At 42.6% G+C, this 22,584-nt stretch overlaps 1 protein-coding gene across 5 annotated transcripts in view; it reads left to right on the top strand.

The window, feature by feature from the left end:
* The window catches only part of TEAD1 (TEA domain transcription factor 1), a 345,319-nt gene that overhangs the window by 262,207 nt on the left and 60,528 nt on the right, over positions 1-22,584 (top strand). For 2 of the 5 annotated variants that reach the window (XM_077287236.1, XM_077287235.1), the window contains 2 exons: positions 9,222-9,284; positions 9,374-9,436. In XM_077287236.1, coding sequence (XP_077143351.1) covers positions 9,222-9,284; positions 9,374-9,436 — 126 coding nt within the window. The remainder of the gene's footprint in view (positions 1-9,221; positions 9,285-9,373; positions 9,437-22,584) is intronic. The other 3 variants (XM_077287239.1, XM_077287238.1, XM_077287237.1) reach the window with 2 other exon arrangements.

Here is a 22,584-nt window from a genome sequence, read left to right as displayed (position 1 = left end):
AGCGGTACCATGATTATTTATATCCGTCTTTTTGATCGCGTGTTATTCCACTTTTTGATTGGCGGTATGAGAATAAAGCGTTGTTTTTTGCCTCGGTTTTTTTTTTTTTTTTTTACGGTGTTCACTGAAGGGGTTAACTAGTTATGTAGTTTTATAGGTGGGGTCGTTACGGACGCGGCGATACTAAATATGTGTACTTTTATTGTTTGATTTTTTTTTTATTTAGATAAAGAAATTTATTTATGGGAATAATTTTTTTTTTTTTATTTATTTAGGAATTTTTTATTTATTTTTTTTTTACACATGTGGGAATTTTTTTTTAACTTTTTTACTTTGTCCCGGGGGGGACATCACAGATCATTGATCTGGCAGTGTGCACAGCACTCTGCCAGATCTGCGATCTGCTGTGCAGGGCTGCAGGCTTACCAAGTGTCTGCTCTGAGCAGGCACTCGGTAAGCCACCTCCTTCCCTGCAGGACCCGGATGCCGCGGCCATCTTGGATCCGGGACCTGCAGCGAGGAAGGAGGTAGGAGACCCTCGGAGCAACGCGATCACATCGCGTTGCTCCGGGGGTCTCAGGGAAGCACGCAGGGAGCCCCCTCCCTGCGCGATGCTTCCCTATACCGCCGGTACACCGCGATCATGTTTGATCGCGGTGTGCCGGGGGTTAATATGCCGGGGGCGGTCCGTGACCGCTCCTGGCACATAGTGCCGGATGTCAGCTGCGATAGTCAGCTGACACCCGGCCGCGATCGGCCGCGCTCCCCCCGTGAGCGCGGCCGATCGTGCTGGACGTACTATTCCGTCCTTGGTAAGTAGGGCCCACCCCACATGGATGGAATAGTACGTCCAATGACAGAAAGGGGTTAAAGCCAGAAAGTTGCCATTTGAAATGACTTTAGTTTTGTGCCATGTCTGTGATCTGCTTTTTTTCTACAAAATTAAACAACTGAATGAACATCCTCCAAGGCCGGTGATTCCATAATTTTTGCCAGGGGTTGTACACATCTGCATGTCCTGGCTGCTAGCTGAAGGACCTTTCAGGTCATGTGATCAGTCACATGCTTGTAGCTAACATAAAAGTTTTGTGCGTGTATAGCTGCGCTACATATGTGCACATGGCAGAGGTGTGCTGCATAGTGTACAGAATTTGCAGGCTGTCAAGCTATGTGTGTATAATACACATGCGGCAGAGAAACCTGAACTAAATTTAGTGATATTGATCTCTGCACTTATTTACACCTGCAGGGAAGCTTTAATCAGTAGAAAACATGTTTTTCCTTTTTTTAAAAAAAAAAAAAAAAAATTTTGCTGTCTAAACTTGGGGGTGCGTCTTATAGTGAGGAAAGTCCTATAGTCTGAAAAATACGGTAAATGTTATTTTTTGATAAAATTGATAAAAGTGAACACTCTTGGTTACATGCCGTTAAACTCTTCACTATTACTGCGGAGGTCGGATCCCCCGCTTTGATGTGGGCTTCGGCTCTGAGCCCACCTCAAAGCCGGGACATGTCATCTGTTTTGAACAGCTGACATGTGCCCGCAATAGCGGCGGGTGAAATCGCGATTCACCCGCCGCTATTAACTAGTTTAAATGCCGCTGTCAAATGCTGACAGCGGCATTTAACCGGCGCTTCCGGGCATCGGGCCGGAAATGAGCGCATCGCCGACCCCCGTCACATGATCGGGGGTCAGCGATGCGTCTGCATAGTAACCATAGAGGTCCTTGCTATGAGCACCACCCTGTGGTCGGCGCTTATAGCAATGCAGGAATTCAGCTACATAGCAGTGATCTGATGATCGCTGCTATGTAGCTGAGCCGATAGAGTGGTGCCAGCTTCTAGCCTCCCATGGAGGCTATTGAAGCATGGCAAAAGCAAAAAAAAAAAGTTAAAAAAAAATATGAAAAAAATAAAAAAAATAAGTTTAAATCACCCCCTTTGCGCCCCATTCAAAATAAAAAAAAAAAAAAATCAAACCTACACATATTTGGTATCGCCGCGTTCAGAATCGCCCGATCTATCAATAAAAAAAAAAAGCATTAACCTGATCGCTAAACAGCGTAGCGAGAAAGAAATTTGAACCGCCAGAATTACGTTTTTTTGGTTGCTGCGACATTGCATTAAAATGCAATAATGGGCAATCAAAAGAACGTATCTGCACCAATATGGTATCACTAAAAACATCAGCTCGGCACCAAAAAATAAGCCCTCACCTGACCCCAGATCACGAAAAATGGAGACGCTACGGGTATTGGAAAATTGCGCAATTTTATTTATTTTTATTTTTTTTTAGCAAAGTTTACAAATTTTTTTTTACCACTTAGATAAAACATAACCTAGTCATGTTTGGTGTCTATGAACTCGTAATGACCTGGAGAATGATAATGGCTTGTCAGTTTTAGCATTTAGTGAACCTAGCAAAAAAAGCCTAACAAAAAACAAGTGTGGGATTGCAATTTTTTTGCAATTTCACCGCACTTCTAATTTTTTTCCTGTTTTCTAGTACACGAAATGCTAAAACCAATGATGACGTTCAAAAGTGCAACTTATCCCGCAAAAAACAAGCCCTCACATGGCCATATTGACGGAAAAATAAAGTTACGGCTCTGGGAAGGAGGGGAGAGAAAAACGAGAACGCAAAAACGGAAAAGGGCAAGGTCGTGAAGGGGTTAAAAAAATTTTGCGGAACCAGATTTAAAGGGAATCATTCATCAGGTTTTTACAACCTCATCTGAGTGCAGCATAAAGAGACCTCGATTCCAATAATGTATCACTTGGTTTACTGGGTGCAGAAGTTGTGACACTATCAGAGTTTAGATGTAGCATGTAGCAGAGCTCAGAAAGCTGTCCCTGTGCACTTCATGCTCTGTATGTAAAAAAGTGACACATCATTGAAATCTGTGTTTCTGTCTCCTGTTGTCTTTGGATTACATAGCAAAAATCTGCTGCCAGATTCCCTTTAAGTGGTGTTCTGCATTAAGCCTGCTGTGTACCATGCATTGCTGGAAAAATGCTGGTATAAGATTGATTGACTCAATTTTGTCACCAGAAGTAAATTAAAAAAAACAAAAAAAACTTTACAGTTAGACACATTTATTAAAGTGGATCAGAGCAGTCTACACAACTGAATATGAACATTGACAAATTAAAAGTTGAGCCACTATGTATATGAATTACTGACTCTGAGTTACCTCCTGCATTGTATTCCAGAGCTGAACTCACTATTCTGCTGGTGCAGTCACTGTGTACATACATTACTGATCCCGAGGTACATCCTGTATTATACTCCAGAGCTGCACTCACTATTCTGCTGGTGCAGTCACTGTGTACATACATTACATTACTGATCCTGTACTGATCCTGAGTTACATCCTGTATTATACCCCAGAGCTGCACTCACTATTCTGCTGGTGCTGTCACTGTGTACATACATTACATTACTGATTCTGCACTGATCCTGAGTTACATCCTGCATTATGCTCCAGAGCTGCACTAACTATTCTGCTGGAGTCTGTTTACATACATCTTCTATGTTGGGGTTATACAGTGGGTACGGAAAGTTTTCAGACCCCTTTACATTTTTCAGTCTTTTTCATTGCAGCCATTTTTTAAATTTAATAATTTCATTTTTTCACATTATTGTACACTATGCACCCCATCTTGACTGTAAAAAAACAGAAATGTAGATTTTTTTGTGAATTTAATAATTAAAAAAACCCTGAAATATCACATGGTCAGAAGTATTCAGACCCTTTGCTTAGACACATATGTACCGTATTTTCTGGTGTATAAGACGACTGGGCGTATAAGACGACCCCCAACTTTTCCATATAAAATATGGAATTTGGGATATGCCCGCTGTATAAGACGGGGGTCATCTTATACGCCCAGTCATCTTATACGGCGTGTGGTTCCCATGGTCTGAAGGAGAAGAGACTCTCCTTCAGGCCCTGGGATCCATATTCATGTTAAAAATAAAGAATAAAAATAAAAAATATGTATATACTCACCCCTCCGAGAAGCCTGGCTGTCACTGCTGCAAGCGTCTGCCTCTGTTCCTAAGAATTGCAGAGCATGAAGGACCCTCGATGACGTCGCAGTCCTGTGATTGGTCCGTGACCGCTCATGTGACCGGTCACCTGACCGTGACGTCATCGAAGGTCCTTCACGCTCTGCAATTCTTAGGAACGGAGGCAGACGCTTGCAGCGGTGACAGCCAGGCTTCTCGGAGGGGTGAGTATATACATATTTTTTATTTTTATTCTTTATTTTTTACATGAATATGGATCCCAGGGCCTGAAGGAGAGTCTCCTCTCCTTCAGACCCTGGGAACATCCAGGATCGCTCCCTGCACTTGCCGTACCTGGCATATAAGACGACCCCCGACTTTTGGGACAATTTTTAGGGGTTAAAAAGTCGTCTTATACGCCGGAAAATACGGTAAGTCACATGCCGTCCATTTCCTTGTGATCCTCCTTGAGATGGTTCTACTCCTTCATTGGAGGCCAGCTGTGTTTAATTAAACGGATAGGACTTTATTTGGAAAGGCGCACACCAGTCTATAGAAGACCTCACAGCTCACAGTGCATGTCAGACCAAATGAGAATGATGAGGTCAAAGGAACTGGCCAAGGAGCTCAGAGACAGAATTGTTGCAAGGCACAGATCTGGCCAAGGTTACAACATAATTTCTGCAGTACTCAATGTTCCTAAGAGTACAGTGGCCTCCATAATCCTTAAATGGAAGAAGTTTGGGACCACTAGCAGTCTTCCTAGACCTGGCCGTCCAGCCAAACTGAGGAATCATAGGAGAAGAGCCTTGGTGAGAGAGGTAAAGAAGATCTCCAAGATCACTGTGGCTGAGCTCCAGAGATGCAGTAGGGAGATGGGAGAAAGTTCCACAAAGTCAACTATCCCTGCAGCCCTCAACCAGTCAGGCCTTTATGGCAAAGTGGCCCGACGGAAGCTTCTCCTCAGTACAAGACATATGAAAGCCCGCATAGTTTGCTAAAAAACACATGAAGGGACTCCCAGAGTATGAGAAATAAGATTCTCTGGTCTGATGAGACGAAAATAGACCTTTTTGGTGATAATTCTAAGCGGTATGTGTGGAGAAAACCAGGCACAGCTCATCACCTGCCCAATACAATCCCAATAGTGAAACGTGGTGGCAGCATCATGCTATGGGGGTGTTTTTCAGCTGCAGGGATATGACGACAGGTTGCCATTGAAGGATACATGAATGCGGCCAAGTACAGAGATATCCTGGATGAAAACCTCTTCTAGAGTGCTCTGGACCTCGAAGGTTCACCTTCCAACAAGACAATGGCCCTAAGCACACAGCTAAAATAACAAAGGAGTGCCTTCAGAGCAACTCTGTGACCATTCCTGACTGGCCCAGCCAGAGCCCTAACCTAAACCCAATTGAGCATCTCTGGAGAGACCTGAGAATAGCTGTCCATCAACGTTCACCATCCAACCTGACGGACCTAAAGAGGATCTGCAAGGAAGAATGGCAGACGATCCCCAAATCCAGGTGTGAAAAACTTGTTGCATCATTCCCAAGAAGACTCATGGCTGCACTAGCTCAAAAGGTGCTTTTACTCAATACTGAGGAAAGGGTCTGAATCAGACAGATGGATCTAGATAAGTTGGAAACTTGGGCTGAGAGTTGGCAGATGCAGTTTAACAATAAATAAATGTTAGGTTATACACATGGGAAGAAGGAATCAATATCGCCATTACACACTGAACGGTAAACCACTGGGTAAATCTGACATGGAGAAGGACTTGGGGATCCTAGTTAATGATAAACTTACCTGGAGCAGCCAGTGCCAGGCAGCGGCTGCCAAGGCAAACAGGATCATGGGGTGCATTAAAAGAGATCTGGATACACATGATGAGAGCATTATACTGCCTCTGTGCAAATCCCTGGTTAGACCGCACATGGAGTACTGTGTACAGTCTTGGGTACCAGAGCAAAGGAAGGATATAATGGAACTAGAGCGAGTATAAAGGAGGGCAACAAAATTAATATAAGGGATGGGGGAACTACAATACCCAGATAATTAGCAAAATTAGGATTATTTAGTCTAGAAAAAAGACGACTGAGGGGCGATCTAATAACCATGTATAAGTATATAATGGGGCAAAACAAATATCTCGCTGAGGATCTCTTTATACCAAGGAAGATGACGGTCACAAGGGGGCATTCTCTGCATCTAGAGAGAAGGTTTTTCCACCAACATAGAAGAGGATTCTTTACTGTTAGGGCAGTGAGAATCTGGAATTCCTTGCCTGAGTAGGTGGTGATGGCGAATTCAGTCGAGGGGTTCAAGAGAGGCCTGGATGTCTTCTGTAAATCTGGGGATTTATTCTGACGGAATATAGGCTGAACTGGATAGACTAATGTCTTTTTTTTCTGCCTTGCTAACTGTTACTATGTTACTTATGACCGTGATATTTCAGTTTTTATTTTTTAATAAATTTGCAAACATTACTACATTTCTGTGTTTTCTTTTTTCAGTTAAGATGGGGTGCAGAGTGTATATTAATGAAAAAAAAAAGAACTTTTTTGAATTTGCCAAATGACTGCAATGAAACAGAGTGAAAAATTTAAAAGGGTATGAATACTTTCCGTACCCACTGTATACCATTTAGCACTTGGCTGATGAATGGGCGTTTTTAGGCTATGTGCACACGTCAGGATTTTGTCAGGATTTTGTCAGGCTTTTTCATCAGGTTTTGTAGCCAAAACCAGGAGTGGGTGATAAATGCAGAAGTGGTGCATATGTTTCTATTATACTTTTCCTCTAATTGTTCCACTCCTGGTTTTGGCTACAAATCCTGACAAAATCCTGACGTGTGCACATAGCCTTAAAGTTCCAATTATAATAGTGATTAACACAAGTGCTCGTTACTCGAGTTTGCCAAGGGTGCTTGGGTATGCACCGAGTATCGCGTGTGCTCGAGTGACATGTTTGAGTCTGCATGTTCTGCGGCTATTAAAAAGCCACAAAATGTGGGGATTGTCTGACAAACACTAAAGTCTAACAGCCATGACACATGCGGCCAAGGGGACTCGTTAACATGTCACTCGAGCACTCGCGATACTCTGTGCATACCCAAGCACCCTAGGCAAAGTCTAGTAATGAGCACTTGCAATTACTTGTTAAAATCTCACTTCTCTCCAGTGAACTCCGCTGGTCCGAGAGCAATTTTGTCCCATCCTTTGGCATATGATTTCTGCAGCCAATCACTGGCTTCAGAAATGACACTTGCATATACTGCCAGTGATTGGTTACAGCAGTCGCTTCGATAGAGGTTGCTCCATTGATGCAAGGCTGGCAGGGATCACCGGAGTGGTGGTACTAGAGCAGAGGGTAATTGGGCAAGTAAATGGTACTCATTTTTCTACTGCTTCATAATAAATCCAGTTGCTTAACTTTTCAAAATTCCAGAAAATACCCTTAAAGTGTACTGAAAATATAAATAAATGTGTTAGGCCAGTGGCTGGTCTTATTTACTGATTGACACACATCTTGGAAGGGTGACCACCGAATTAAATTTTTAAACATTGAAAAATCAGGGATGTAAATTGATAAAATTAAGTAATTTTTAAGTTGAGTACCGTAATTGCTGAGCTGCTGCTCAATAGAATGTTCCCTACAGAAAAGTCAAGTAACATGTAGGTTTCCTACATAGGTAGGTTATCCCAATATATTTTAGAGAAGCTGCAATGACAAAACCGCCCCGTTTTTTGTGATCCATCTGTTTGAAAACCGTCACTATCAGTATTTACCTTGATTGCCGTATTATCTGCCATATCGACTGTACTAGAAGGTCACCAATGGGCACTGGTAAAGAGCTGCGATTTTAACTCTCCTAGTTTTTAATTTGAAAATATGTTCTTAACCATTGTTGGAAGAACATGGAGTCCTTGTGAAGAAGAGGGGGGTAATAATCTGACTCAAGCTTGTGACATCCCCATTAGCCATATTAATTAACATTTAGCTTTACCTGTCAGCAGCTTAGGCCCCCTGAGTAGTCTCGTGTTTACTGGGGCATGTCGTCCAGGAACAATAGCCCCCTAACATTGGCACGCATAGAATGTGACAGGAGCCACAAGAAAAGCCTGTGATGAGTCAGCACAGATGACCGTTTCTTAACTCTGGCCCGCTCTTCGAATCAATTAGTATCAGAGCGAAAGCACTGATTGTGCTTTTACAATGCGTTCATTTCACTGATGATTAAAAAGTGGCGCAAGTTCAGATCCTGCAGAGAAAATGTCAGCACAAGTCTCAGCTGAGAGTGGCTCATAATAATAGTTCTTGAAAAAAATTTGTGGAGTTACTGTAAATGTGGTGACCGGTGTTTATTTCTAAACTTTGGTTTTTAAAAAAAAAGATTTATTGCATAATTCATTTGCATTGTATTTTATGTTTTAACTTATAGGATATTTAGAGCAATATCATAGCGAAAAGTTTTAGCAGTAGCGACTCACTGACGCCACAAACTGTTATTCAGCTTTTGCCCAGGTTTTCGATTGCTGGGCTGATGCTTGATGATCATTATTAATGTTGGTAATTCTATAACTGTTTGTATTTATATGTATACACAATATACAATACATGTATGCATACATTATACACTAGTTACACATTATATATGCACAATATATTTTGTGTGTATATATACATGTATATATGTATGTGTGTGTATAGATAGATAGATATAGATATATATACAGTATATATAATGTATTTTAGCAATATTAATTTTGATGACTTTTGCCTTTAATACTGCCATTTCTTCTGTAAATTGGTTTCATATTTTCTTTTCCTCTGGACAGAATTGCACAAAGTTTTTGTTATTTCTCTACTTTTCTTCCACCCTAGTTACATTTCCATATATAAAAAAGTTATATTAAAAGACAATTACGGTAATATTTTTCTTTTTCACGTAGTGATAGGCTGCTTTTTTTATTTTTATAAAGTTGAGCCATAATTTTTTTTTTTCTTGAAAATTTTTGGGGATTTTTTTTTCCCTTCAAACTTTTATAGTGCTACAAGCTTAATGCCGCATGAGCTTGCACTGTTCCTATTTAAAAATAAAAGAAAACAAAAAAAACGCCAAATTCCAAAAGAAAAAAAAAAAGAAAAATTAAACTTCTTTTTTTTTTTTTTTATTTTATTTTTTTTTTAAATCTGACCCCCGTAGGTGTCTAGTCACATACAGGTCTTAGCAAGAAAGAAAGTTCGAGAAATCCAAGCCGCCATTAAGGTACGTCTGGCTTGCCCAGTTGTAGGGGCTTTTCATCTCCATGGTTACAGGCTTTTTCCTTTGTTTTCCTCCCTCCCCCTACCCTGCAGGTGTCTAGTCACATTCAGGTTCTTGCCAGAAGGAAATCTCGTGATTTTCATTCCAAGCTGAAGGTATGCGCTTCTCTGCTTTTGGGCTTGTGGTTGCTACGCATCTCACTTCCTGTTTCCCATGGTGACCGGTGAATGCTTTGTGCTGCGATCCTTGTAACCTAGTTTTCTTGCTGCATGTGAGAGCTGTTTACATTTCTTAATACCCGCTCTGCTACTTCTCTGCAAGCAGTCACTGTGAATATCCTCTGCAGGAATACTTAGCTGCCCAGAGATATCAGTTAGTGGTGAATTCACCTACAGTCCGTCATGTCTATTGCAGCAGGAAAGGCTCGGACCGTCTCAGTTGTACCTTCTTCGGCACATAAAGGCCTTTAGCAACTGACGGACATCCACAATCACAACTCTTAAAGGGTTTTCCAATTTTATGTCAAATTCAGTCATTGTATGATTAAAAAGTTCTGCAACTTTTCGAATAAACTTTTTGCTTAGAGAAGATTAGTTTGCCTTCTGTTAGTAGGAACCAGTCTAATAGACTTCCAAAAGCTGAACGCCTTGTAAAACCCATGGCCTTTTATATTCCTTACAGCTATGAGGTTTCTTACATTCGGCACAATTCTCTTGTATGGAGAGTTCGCTACAATGTTTTATGTTGTGCTGCAGAATTTAGCTACTCTTAAATTGAATAAGATTGTAGCAAAGCCTTAGCTTCTGGGTGAGGAACTGAAACATGTATAGTAGAAAGTTGCAGAACTTTACATCAGTTTAAAACTTGTTCAACAGACTTTACCCTTCAGATTCCTCTGGGACGTCAGTATTTAATTTGTTACAATATTATTACTTGAGCGGATTGCTTAATGCTAAAGTATAGAAGACTCTGTTAGTAATAGTTTCTAGTAAAGTTTTTAGAGATTAGAACACTGTATTGTGCCTCCTCTCTATACTAACCCACTGTGCCAGCTGTCTGCAGCAGTGAAAGGCTTGCAGGATGCTATCCGCTTGTGCTGCTGGGCACTGCTGCTTGGTGGCTGGCTTAGAGTTGTAGCTGCACTGGCTGAGTACTTGGATTTTAGCAGGCAAACCTTTTTTTGATAACACAGAATGCTGCCTTTCTTTTTGTTAATAAGTCTTGCAGTTTTGTTGGCAGGCGTAAATCCCCTTTGCTTTACTTCTAACTGCAGGATAAAGATGTGTTGGGTTGCAGCGATTTTACACATCTAATGTATTGGCTGCATGGACGCTTGAGCATGTTGCAAAACTAAACCGATAAAAGGCTGTTGGGACCACATACCCTTCTCACCAGCAAACTATTAACATGAATGAATGGCTTGTTCTGTCCCCCTTTTCTTCTCTTTTTGCTTGTTCAGTAGACATGATGACTCCCCTGGAAATGTTCTAGATTCATAATCTGTAGCCAAGCAAAAGAAATGTGTACGACTAGTCGCAGATGGCTAAATATAGTCCAGTTCTTCAGTTTCCTGTTCAATGAGCGATGCTTGAAAGCTTTTGGAAAAAAAAAATTCCTTTTGATGTGAATGAAGTCTTCAGTATTTTTTGAAACACACAAAAAAGAGATGGATTAATTACTCCTCATTAGGCAGCAAGTCAGGACACCTCTGAATGTACATTCTTCCCAACACCAGAGCCATTGCTGGGATGTAATAGTCACCTTTTGTTATCTAATTCGGTTCTTATTAATACAGCGGTGAGCAAGGCAACGGCAGTCCAAGAGCCGGCCATTTGTGGAAAGCCGGACCCATATTACATCTCCCTCCAGATGACTGACTGCTACAAAGATGGGCAGATATGACTGCAGTTATGTGTTGGGATAAATGCATTTAAAGGTTAACCTGATCTAAAGCTTCCCCTTCAATGGCATTAATCATCTGCAGACTTTAATTTTGGAATCTGAAGGGTTAAATCCCATTAAATTTTCTTTTATTTAATAGTCTGCGTAGTGTCACTTGGATTTAAGGGTTTACACCAAAGGTATTAAGAAAATGTTGCGGCTCTTATCTGTACGTTTGAGTCCAGTTTTTGTGTTTTGTATTTTTGTTGATTCCCCCTCTCTCCCCAACATTGAAACATGTGTCTTGTCTGATTAGTTTAATAATTTATTAACGTGTATTATTGTGACTACTGCAGTCAATTATTAACTCTTTACAAGGACTATACAAAGCAGTTACGCTAAGGCCATGTGCACACGTAGGTCGGGTCCTCTGCGGGTTCTCCCGCAGCGGATTTGATAAATCTGCAGGGCAAAACCGCTGCGGTTATCCCTGCAGATTTATTGCGGTTTGTTTTGCGGTTTCCGCTGCGGGTTTCCTCCTATACTATTGATGCTGCATATGCAGCAATATGCAGCATCAATAGTAATGTTAAAAATAATAAAAAATGGTTATTTACTCACCCTCTGACGTCCCGATCTCCTCAGCGCTGCACGCGGCAGTCCGGTTCCAAAGATGCTGTGCGAGAAGGACCTTTGTGATGTCACGGTCATGTGACTGCGACGTCACGGTCATGTGACCGCGACGTCATCGCAGGTCCTGCTCCCACAGCAACCCTGCGACCGGACGGCCGCGTGCAGCGCTGAGAGGTGAGTATATCATTATTTTTTATTTTAATTATTTTTTATTTTTTTTTACACAAATATGGTTCCCAGGGCTTGGAGGAGAGTCTCCTCTCCTCCACCCCGGGTACCATCCGCACATGATCCGCTTACTTCCCGCGCAGCCCCATGCGGGAAGTAAGCGGTTCAATGCTTTCCTATGTGTGCAGAATCGCAGCGATTCTGCACAAAGTAGTGACATGCTGCGGAATGTAAACCGCTGCGTTTCTGTGCGGTTTTTCCCGCAGCATGTGCACAGCGGATTGCGGTTTCCATAGGGTTTACATGTAACTGTAAACGCAATGGAAACTGCTGCGGACCCGCAGCTGCAGAAACGCTGCGTTTCCGCGGTAAAAACCGCTACGTGTGCACATAGCCTTAAAGTATTTAAATTTACAAACCAAATTAAGAAAAAAAAAGTTGGACTGCTGTGTAAAATGTAAAGTAAACAAGAGTGCAATGATCTGGAAATCTATTGTCGCCATATTTTATTCACAACCGAGCCCAGATCAGAAGGTGAAAGTTACACATTTTTCCATGTTATTAACCAATTTAGGAATTGATGGCCACATCGTATCTCAAAATAAGTTGGGACAGGACCATGTCTACCACTGTGTTGCATCCTGTCTGCTATTTACAACAGTCTGTAAACCTCTGGGGGTACGTTCCCACGGTCAGTAAACACTGCGGGTTTGACGCAGCGTCCAACCCACAGTGTCCAGATGTTACAGCATAGTGGATGTGATTTCAAGAAATCCTATGTCCACTCAGCGTGCACTGACGCCTGCGGATCACCCGCGTAGACGGACATGTGGCGTGTTTTTCCAGACCGCAGTACGTCTAATTATCTTGCGGAGATGAAGATTAATCTCGCCCATACAATATACTGGACACGGTGATTTTGCACTGTTCAATTAACACATGCGGAATCACCTGAGTTCAAAAGCCGGCAGCGCTTTGGACACAGCAGACATGTGCAGCGTCCAAAGCGCTGCCAATTACTGACCGTTTGCTCCCGGCCTGTGGAGTCAGGAAACAATTGATTAAGTTTTGGGAGAGGAATGTTGTTCCATTCCTGTCTCTGATGTAGTATTCTTGCTGCTCTACAGTCCAGGGTCTCCTTTGCCAGATTTTGAGTTTCATAATGTACAAAATGTTTTATATTTGCAAAAAGTCTGAACTGAAGGTGACTAGGTCATTACCCTAACTCTAATCTGAAGCCATGCTGCTATGATGGATGACGTATGTGCTTTAGCATTGGCCTGCTGAAATATGCAAGGTCTTCCCTGAAGTAGACCTTGTCTAGATCAGAGGTGTAAAACTGCATTCCTCGAGGGCCGCCAACAGGTCATGTTTTCAGGATTTCCTTAGCATTCCACAAGGTGCTGGAATCATTCTGTGCAGGTGATTAAATTATCACCTGTGCAATACAAGGAAATCCTGAAAACATGACCTGTTGGCGGCCCTCGAGGAATGCAGTTTGACACCTCTGGTCTAAATGGAGCTTATGATGTTCTAACCTCTCTATGTAATGCTCCGCTTCAATAGCGCCTTTTATGAGTAAGCTACCCATGGCATAGGCACTACTGGAGCCCCATACCATCAGAGATGCCGTAACTGTGCGCTGATAACAGCTTGGATTGTCCTTCTCCAAAAGTATTTCACATTTTCATTCATCTGATCACAGAATAGTTTTCCAAATTTGCTTCAATTCCTTGTGCATTATCTCTGGTCTCGAGAATATTGTAGCGTTTCTGGATTGTGTTATGTAGCCTTTTTTTTTTTCATGCTACAGCCATCACTGGCTTTTGTTTATTGCACGTGTTCATAGACAATGATTTCTGTAAATATTCCTGACCCATGCAGTGATGTGCATGACTGAATTATGGCATCTGTAATTCAATGCTGCTCTAGGACCTGTAGACCACGAGCATCAAATTTTGACGAATCTGAATCTTTTGGTATAATGTCTTGTAGCTAGTGGAATATTCAAAGTCTTTGCAATATTATGTTGAGGAACATTTTTCTAAAATTGTTCCACTGTTTAGACGCAGGTGATCAGATTGAAACTGACCATTTCTGCGTCTGATAGACTCTGCTTCTCTAACATGCTATTTTTATGCAGTCATTTGACTTGCTGTATTTTTCGGACTATAAGACGCAGTTTTCCCTTCCCCAAATTTGGGAAGAAAATTGGGTGTGCGTCTTATAGTCCGAATGTAGCTTACTGGGGAGTGGTGGCGGTGGTGAAGCAGGGTCCCTTCATCAGGAAGCTGGTACCGGCAGAAGTGGTGTGATGCTGCTTTCCCGAAGGCCATTTTCCTGTAGCCGTGTGTTGCCAGAGGCGGTACATGCTCTCAAACTGGGATCTTGGCCTAGTCCATGGCTTCAGAAAGATGGCCGCCAGTAGCGGCGCCTACGTGGATTGAGGCCTCGACGTTTCCTGAGGAAAGGATAATGTCTCCTGTGACCCCGCTCTGTTCCCCCCTTCCTTCCCAGGTAAGATACCTTTCATTCGGACTAGAAGACTGACCTCCATCTTAGGGGGATAAAAAATTTTTTTATTATTATCATTATTATTTTCCTCCCCAAATTTTTGGGTGTGTCTTATGTTCTGAAGAATACGGTAATTGAAAAGTGACCCTCAAGCTGTTTTTCATTAGTTCCACTTTTCCATCCTATTGTTAGCATGCCGAACTTTTTTGAAATTTGTTGCTGCCATCAACTTTGACATGATTAAAATTAACCTGAAAAATGTCTAACGTTCAACTTCTGAACTGCGTTTCTTGTTTGGCTGTGAATAAAATATGGTTATAGGAAATTTCCAGATCATTGTCGTCTTGTTTTTTTATATATTTTACTCAGCGTCCCAAGTACTTTAGAATTGGGTTTGTACATAATCTGATGTAGATGTATTAAGGATGTATTAAGGTATTTTTCCCACTTAGCTTTCCACGAGTAATGAGGGAGATTAATTAGTAGTGAAATACACAGCTTGTCCATAAAACAGTCTATGTGGAGAAAAACCTATTCTATAACATGAACCCCCTTAGAGGTCAAGGTCCGTCCCGTGAAGCATAATTTTAATATAGGGTTGTACTCTAAAGGTGCTATCTAGGGAGCATAGAACACCATGTGCAAAATAATTACAGTTCTAGGCCAATTTCAGACACCCAGTGGTCATGATTCAAGTACACACCGTGATGTCCAGCCTTTCTGAGGGTCTCCTGACCTGAACTCAACAACCTCATAAGCATATGTAAAGCTGTTGAGTTCAGGTGAAGATACCCTAGACAATCTGGACAGTGTGGTCTCTAATCGACTGAATGTCAGATGTACGAAAGCGACCTTGATCTCAGCGGAGTTTGTCTGGGAATGGTGTGCGATGCTCCATAGCAATAAGACACCCATTAGATATAAATCTCTTGTTTCGTGTTTTATCCATAGTGAACCAACAATCTTATTCATTTCCACATCTGCTAGGCTAAAACTATACCTTTTATTTAAAAAAAACAAACAAAAAAAACCTGTGCATTTCTACCAGTCTCCAACAAGGGTATTATCACATGTAGACATATCAGAAAGGCTTACTCACAAGACTGTATAGTATCCCTATTTTAAGATCTTGTTGGAGCTGGAATTCCCAGCCTGAATGGGGGTCTCCAGATCTGTGTTTACAACCTCCTACGCTTATATATAACACTGTTATTTTGGTTCAGGGGGACCATCAATCTGGCCAGGAATTGTGGCCGTAATGCGAACAGTAAAATGCGGGCACTATACAGTCTTGTGAATAAGCCCTAGCTGTCGTTACAATCTCTAAATGGGCTTGCATAAATCAATGCGTCGGCTTCAGAAACATCCTTTTCTCTATCGCCTCTCATTGGGGGACACAGGAACCATGGGTGTATGCTGCTGCCACTAGGAGGCTGACACTATGCAAATAAAAAAGTTAGCTCCTCCTCTGCAGTGTACACCCCACCGACAGGAAGTAGGATATTCAGTTTAGCTTAGTGTCAGTAGGAGGTGGACATGGGTCTTTCATTAGACCCTTATCTACCTCAATGTGCGTTGTTTCTTTTCAGGTTTCCGGAGGGATACAGGGTGAACAGTCACACCTGTAGTCCCACAATACGGACTATGAGTACGGCGTGTACTGCCACCCCGTATCCTCATAGATCCCTTAGCAGGACCATGATCCTAGCACACAAGCGTGCTCAGAAGTCCGCTCCTGGCAATTATTAATGACGCCACTGGAGGCACGAGTTCCCTTTGTCCTTTCGCTGTTTTGTGGCGTTGGAAGATTCCTCTAGCTAACACAGACTGCGATCTCTTAGACCAAAAAATTGCCCTCCTGGCCAGCAGAGGGCTTACCTCTAAGCCATAACATGTAAACCTATAAACAATATGCTAGGTTGCAGAGTGAAAGAAGCAATTAAAAATAACAAAGCAGCAACCAAGCAAGAGAGGTACCAAAGCTGAAATAATTTTATTAAAGTGTCAAATACACAAAAGAACAATAATAACACATAGACAAAAATGGTGAAAAGGGGAAAAGCATGCCAAAAAATACAGCCAACAAGATGTAAATAGGTGGCTGGGGAAGGGCACAACGAATCCAGATAGCCTGAGCACAGCCCTGCCGGAGCACGCCCAAAAGTACAGTAGTAACAATTGAGAGTAAACACTGATTTGCACACTGAGCAGAATAGAATGCCCAGAAAGGGACAGGATGATAATAATGATAATACACACTAGGGAGCACCTCCAAAAGGATAGAATAAATGCTAAGATAGCAAATATAACAAAGGAGCAACTCTAGTAAATCAAGTGCCATGAAAACCTGTGCAAAATCAGAATAGGGCATACAAGTACACCTGGTGCCTGTCCACCAGTCCTAGGCGTAAAGAGTATGTACTAGACATGTGACCGGTATATTACCTTGGGACATGGCGGGCACCGGGCTCCAGCGTGGTGTGGACAGGAAGAGGGCCTCAGTACGGCGTGTACTGCCACCCCGTATCCTCATAGATCCCTTAGCAGGACCATGATCCTAGCACACAAGCGTGCTCAGAAGTCCGCTCCTGGCAATTATTAATGACGCCACTGGAGGCACGAGTTCCCTTTGTCCTTTCGCTGTTTTGTGGCGTTGGAAGATTCCTCTAGCTAACACAGACTGCGATCTCGTCTGGCTAGAGAAAAGGCTTCCTTTAAGCCTACCCCTTCCCGGCGTTCCCGCAACTCCCATGGTTGGTCCACCAGGCCTAGACCTGGCAGATCTTCCTCGGCATAACTCGTGCTAACGGCCCAAAGTTTCTTCCAGTTTGGGCGGGCATCTCCTGCCTTTTTTTCAGGGATGTTTGGCTGGCTTTGGTGGAGGACGCTTAGATCAGGGAGGTGGTATCCTCTGGATACAAGATAGGGTTCACTTCGCGGCCCGGAATCGCTTCTTCGAATCCCGCCCTCTAAAAATCCTCCTCTGATCCCAGGTTTCTTTGCGTCCATTACCTTCCTTCTTTGTTCGGAGGTTATTGTTTCCGTCCCACACCAGGTGCGCTTCACAGGTTTCTATTCAAACCTGCTTGTAGTGCCGAAGAAGAGCGGCACAGTTCGACCCATTCTGTCTCTGAAGTTAGTGAACAGAAGGTTCCGCCTGCGGCATTTCAGGATGAAGTTCCTCTGTTCATTCCTGGCTTCCATGGATCCACAGGAATTCCTGTGCTCCATGGATATCCAAGATGCCTTGCTCCATGTCCTGATTTTCCTTGAGGATCAGGGGCCTAGTGCTCATTCCATACCTTGAAGTCATCCTCATCAAGCCTCTGCCCCTCTCTCAGGCCCAGGAGAGTCTGACCATTGTCCTCGACTCCCTGTCCCGTTTCTGGTGGCTGGCCAACAGAACAAAGTCTTGTCTTGTTCCGAGTCAGCGTCTCGTCCTCTTAGGCATGTTGTTCGACACAGCCGGGGGTTTTTCTTCTCGAGAAGCGGGCAATTCTCCATACGAAGTTCGCTCTCTGCAGGGCCCTCGGCTGCCTTCCTTCCGTTCAGCTATGACGATCCTGTGATGCATGGTGACAGCTCCGTAAGCGTTCTCTTTTGCGCTGTTCCACTTGAGACCACTTCAGCAGACCATCCTTCCTCAGTGGGACACGTCTGTGCTGTCTCTGGATCCTCCATTCCAGCTTTCCGTTTGATTCTAATAGCCTCTCAACTGGTGGCTGTCATCCCCTCTCATTCCCCAGGTCCGGTCCTCCCAAGGCAGGCGGTGATGACGGTCGCCAGCCTTCCCGGCTGGGGTGCGTTTTCTCGCCATCCGTCATTGAAGGGGGCGTTGGTCGGAGCAAGAGTCCTCTCCGCCGATCGACACCCTTGAGATAGGGGCCTTTCTTCTATCCCTGAGTCACTGGGAAAGGCTTCTCAGAGGTCTGCCAGTCAGAATTCAGACGTCCAATGCCTCGGCTGTGGCTTATGTCAATCGCCAGGGAGGGAATCAGTCTCTTGGCAATGGCAGAGGTATCCAAGATCCTCCTCTGGGCAGAGGCGACGGTTTTCGGCACTATCCGCAGTGCATATCCCCGGCGTGGACAATTAGGCCGCAGTGTTTTCTCTGCCACGAGGGCCTTGCGGCAGGACAAGGGTCCCTGCTTCAGGAGGTCTTCCTTCAAATTTGCCTTTGATGAGGAACTCCGGACACGGATCTCCTGGCAGCCCGACTACTTAGGAAGGTTCCACCGTTTGTTTCCAAGTCCGCGATCCTCTTGTTGTGGATACTGATACTTTGACCATTCCTGGGTCGCAATTTGTACTTCCCTTTCTGTTCATCCCTTCCCTTTCTTCCCTTCCCTTTCTTCCCAGGCTGTTGAAGATCAATGCGGAGGGGCAGGTTGGCCCAGAAGGTTCTGGTTTGCTGAGATCGTTCATCTGCCGCAGAGTTTTTGGTGGCTCAAGTTAACAGCTTTGCTGTTGAAACCTTCCATTTTGGCCGTTTTCTCTAGGCGGGACTTGATGCTGGCCTTGCCCTTAGTTCTCTGAAGGGTCAGATAGCAACCCTTTCCATCCTTTTTCTGAAGTCCCTTTCAGAGGTCCTTAGCTTCTGGCTATCACGGTACAAAGATTTATATCCGTCCCGTTCTCAGATCAGAACTTTTCTTCAAGTGGCGCATGCGGCTCTCCCATACCACACTCCCGTGGATCCCTGGGACCTCAATCTTGTTCTGGAGGCTCAGTGGCGGCAGTGGTGAGTCCTCCGACCTGAATGGAGTTTTTCTGCTGTTCCCACCCCAGGGACTGCTTTGGGACGTCCCATGGTTCCTGTGTCCCCCAATGAGAGGCGATAGAGAAAACAGGATTTTTGGTTGCTTACCGTAAAATCTGTTTCTCGGAGCCTTCATTGGGGGACACAGCACCCTCCCAAGTTGAACAGCTCTGTTTATTATGTTACACTGTTAACGTTTGCGTTCTTTGAACACTCTTTGAGTGTTTGAAACTGTTAAACTGTAAAGCGCTGCTTAAATTTGTTGGCGCTATATAAATAGATTATTGTTATTATAATATTCTTTCTCGTTTACACGTTGCTTCTCCTACTGCTTTCTCACTAACTGAATATCCTACTTCCTGTCGGTGGGGTGTACACTGCAGAGGAGGAGCTAACTTTTTTATTTGCATAGTGTCAGCCTCCTAGTGGCAGCAGCATACACCCATGGTTCCTGTGTCCCCCAATGAAGGCTCCGAGAAACAGATTTTACGGTAAGCAACCAAAAATCCTGTTATTCAGAAGGATGGAACTGGTTTTCAGTTGCGAAAAACTCAATTACTGTGCGTGAATATACACTAAAAGAATGAATTGCCCTGTTTGTCTAGCTGCTTTATATGTCCTTTGTAAATTGTTTTGTGTGATATTTAGTTATTTTTGCTTTACGCCCACCTTTTAACACACTATTTGTATTGTATCCAGGTGACAAATATGGTAAGTTACTGACCTGGCTCCTGACTTGTGACTCCAGTTTGGCTTTTGCACAGTGTTTGGCTGATTGCTTTGACTTGTCTTCCCAGCTTGTGCTGTTTTGCCCACACACAATGAGCAATATCTATGGGTTAGATGTCAATGCCCCAAAGGATGACAACTACATTCTCTGTACAGGTTTTTTTTTTTTTTTTTTTTTTTTTTAGAACTGTGACATGGGCTAATAGCACGAAGGCCTTGCCTGCATTTGTACAGCCTGCCCGAGACTGACTGCTAATGACCGCTTTGATGTACCCGCAATCATGCACTAATGTCCGCCAGTTTCTGAGCCATAGACACTAGCATCAGGCTGAATGATCAGAGTGCAGAGGATTATAGGTAGAGTAGTACCATCTGACACAAGCATGCTTGTGTATTATAGGGGTGACTACTACTCAAATGAAATTTTAACTAAACATTCCTCATAATAGTAGCAGATCTGTAGATTTCATGAAAAGGAGACTTTATTAGGACCTTTGACTACTTAAACTTCTTTCCATAGTGTTTGCCTCCATGGGGAGCAAATTAATTTGCATAACATCACATATACATCCAGTGTATGAAATGCAAACTATTTATAGTATAAAATAATTTTGCTCACTTACATAGCCCCATTAATTCCACACCTGTTTACAAACATCATCAACACTGTCCCCAATGGGGCTCACAAAATAAATTCGCTACCAGTATATCTTTGAAGTGTGGGAGGAAACTTGAGAAAACCCACGCAAACACTGGGAGAACAAACCAACCCATTGGAAAGTTTAAATAACATAAATTATGGCCAGTTCCTTCTCCAAGTAATATCTATTGCATATTTGATAACTAAGAGATGTTTGATGCTAATTACGCTTCAGCCGGAGGTAACCTTTGGATGACTTGTCGTCTTTCGCACCCTGGAAGGAATGGTCAACAAAATACCTAATTATTATTGACACATTTCCAAGACCGAATTATAGTGCTATACACTTTTATACATAACCTATATCCCAGATCCCTGCCAGCCGTGGAAAAGGCTGAAGGATTATAGAAACTCTAGCCTAATAAAGCCATATACTTATTATTCAATGCAAAATAACAAATTCATAACGATAAAAACAGTGCGAAAGAACCCCCAATAAACACTAAAATCAATAGACACAAATAGATTTTCTGCTACTGTCAGTACAGTAATGTGATATGAAGTTACAAATGCTGTCTAAAGACCAAGGTAGGAAAAGAGCCTATAAAATAATCTTGACAAAGTTCATAGTACAATTATATAATGGGCAAGAGTACAGTAATGAAATATATATAAACCGAGATCAATGATGGCCAATTTATTACCTCAGTGGCAAATCACCATTAAACAAGGGGAAATAAAAATGTTACGTCTCCATCGCCCCCGATGCAGTTTTGCTTCTTCCGGAGGCACCCTCTTATTTTAGGTTCCTTTGGTCTGTATTTATTGTTATAAATGTATTTTATATTGAATAAAGTGATATGGTTTTATTAAGCTAGAGTCTCTTTAATCCTTCAGCCTTTTCCACTGCTGACAGGGATCTGAGATATATGCTAATTATTAAGCCTGGGAATTTATTAGCAACTACCTGTACCATCGACCAATAGACAGACTGTTAACTCCACAAAGTAATATAACTAAAACAGATTTGAGCAGTGCTATTATCTATTATTTAGGGAGACTTCATATACAGCAAAGCACATTTACTATTGCAGTAAAAAAAAAAAACACCATGCTGTAAACATATAGAGGCAGTCAGATGATGTGCCAAATCAATCGCTTTTTCTGATGTTCATGTAGAGAAGTCTCATATCTGCTCACAGGTGGTCTATCTGCTGAGAATGCCTTACTGATCATGATAATCGAGGGTCGACTAGTGTCTGTTCCTAGAATTCACTCTATTTCTGTATTTGCTAATCACTAATGAAATGTGACCTTGCATGAAAGGAAGCTGCTTGGATACTGGTACCTTTGTTTTCAAGATCGGTAGGAGTCTTGGCAATCAGACCACTATCGCCTTAATTATCTATTGCAAAATTTTTATTTATAGGATAGTTTTTTATTTTTGATAAATGAGCCAGTCATGTGAAGCTTCTTTTAGTTGTGAGTAGTAAGTTCCTTTTGAAATGCTAGAGATGTGACGGACGATATCGCAGACCCCTTACCAGGCTGACGGCACAAGCTCCAGCTATTAAAGTTTTTTTTTTACGATCTATTACACGAGGTTTAACTGGTGTCCAAAACCAGCAATCTTTCTAATGTAACCTTCCTCATTCTCCACTCTCAAGCCTCTCATTTAGGTGGTGAATGGCTATAACGGGATTGACATCACTATTAACAATACTTGACCGTTTCTGAAACCAGGATCTGTTAGTTTGCTGTAGTTGGACATTTTAAACCCTGTTTAATGCATTGTAAAGCACCTTTAATTTCTGGATTTTCCTACATATTGGTTTATTCAATCTGTAGATACTGGTGGTCAGGTCAGAGTAGTAGCACTGCCATTAGGTTTTGCATAACTGCATGCTGGCATTAAAATATCCCCTTCCTATGTTTAATACTCACGCTTGTAGCTGCACAACCATTGACTGTCTGCACAG

This window comes from Ranitomeya variabilis, chromosome 2, assembly GCF_051348905.1.
Source record: "Ranitomeya variabilis isolate aRanVar5 chromosome 2, aRanVar5.hap1, whole genome shotgun sequence".
Lineage (NCBI taxonomy): Eukaryota > Metazoa > Chordata > Amphibia > Anura > Dendrobatidae > Ranitomeya > Ranitomeya variabilis.
Note: the sequence above shows the minus strand (reverse complement) of the source record. Positions and strands in the feature narration are given on the sequence as shown.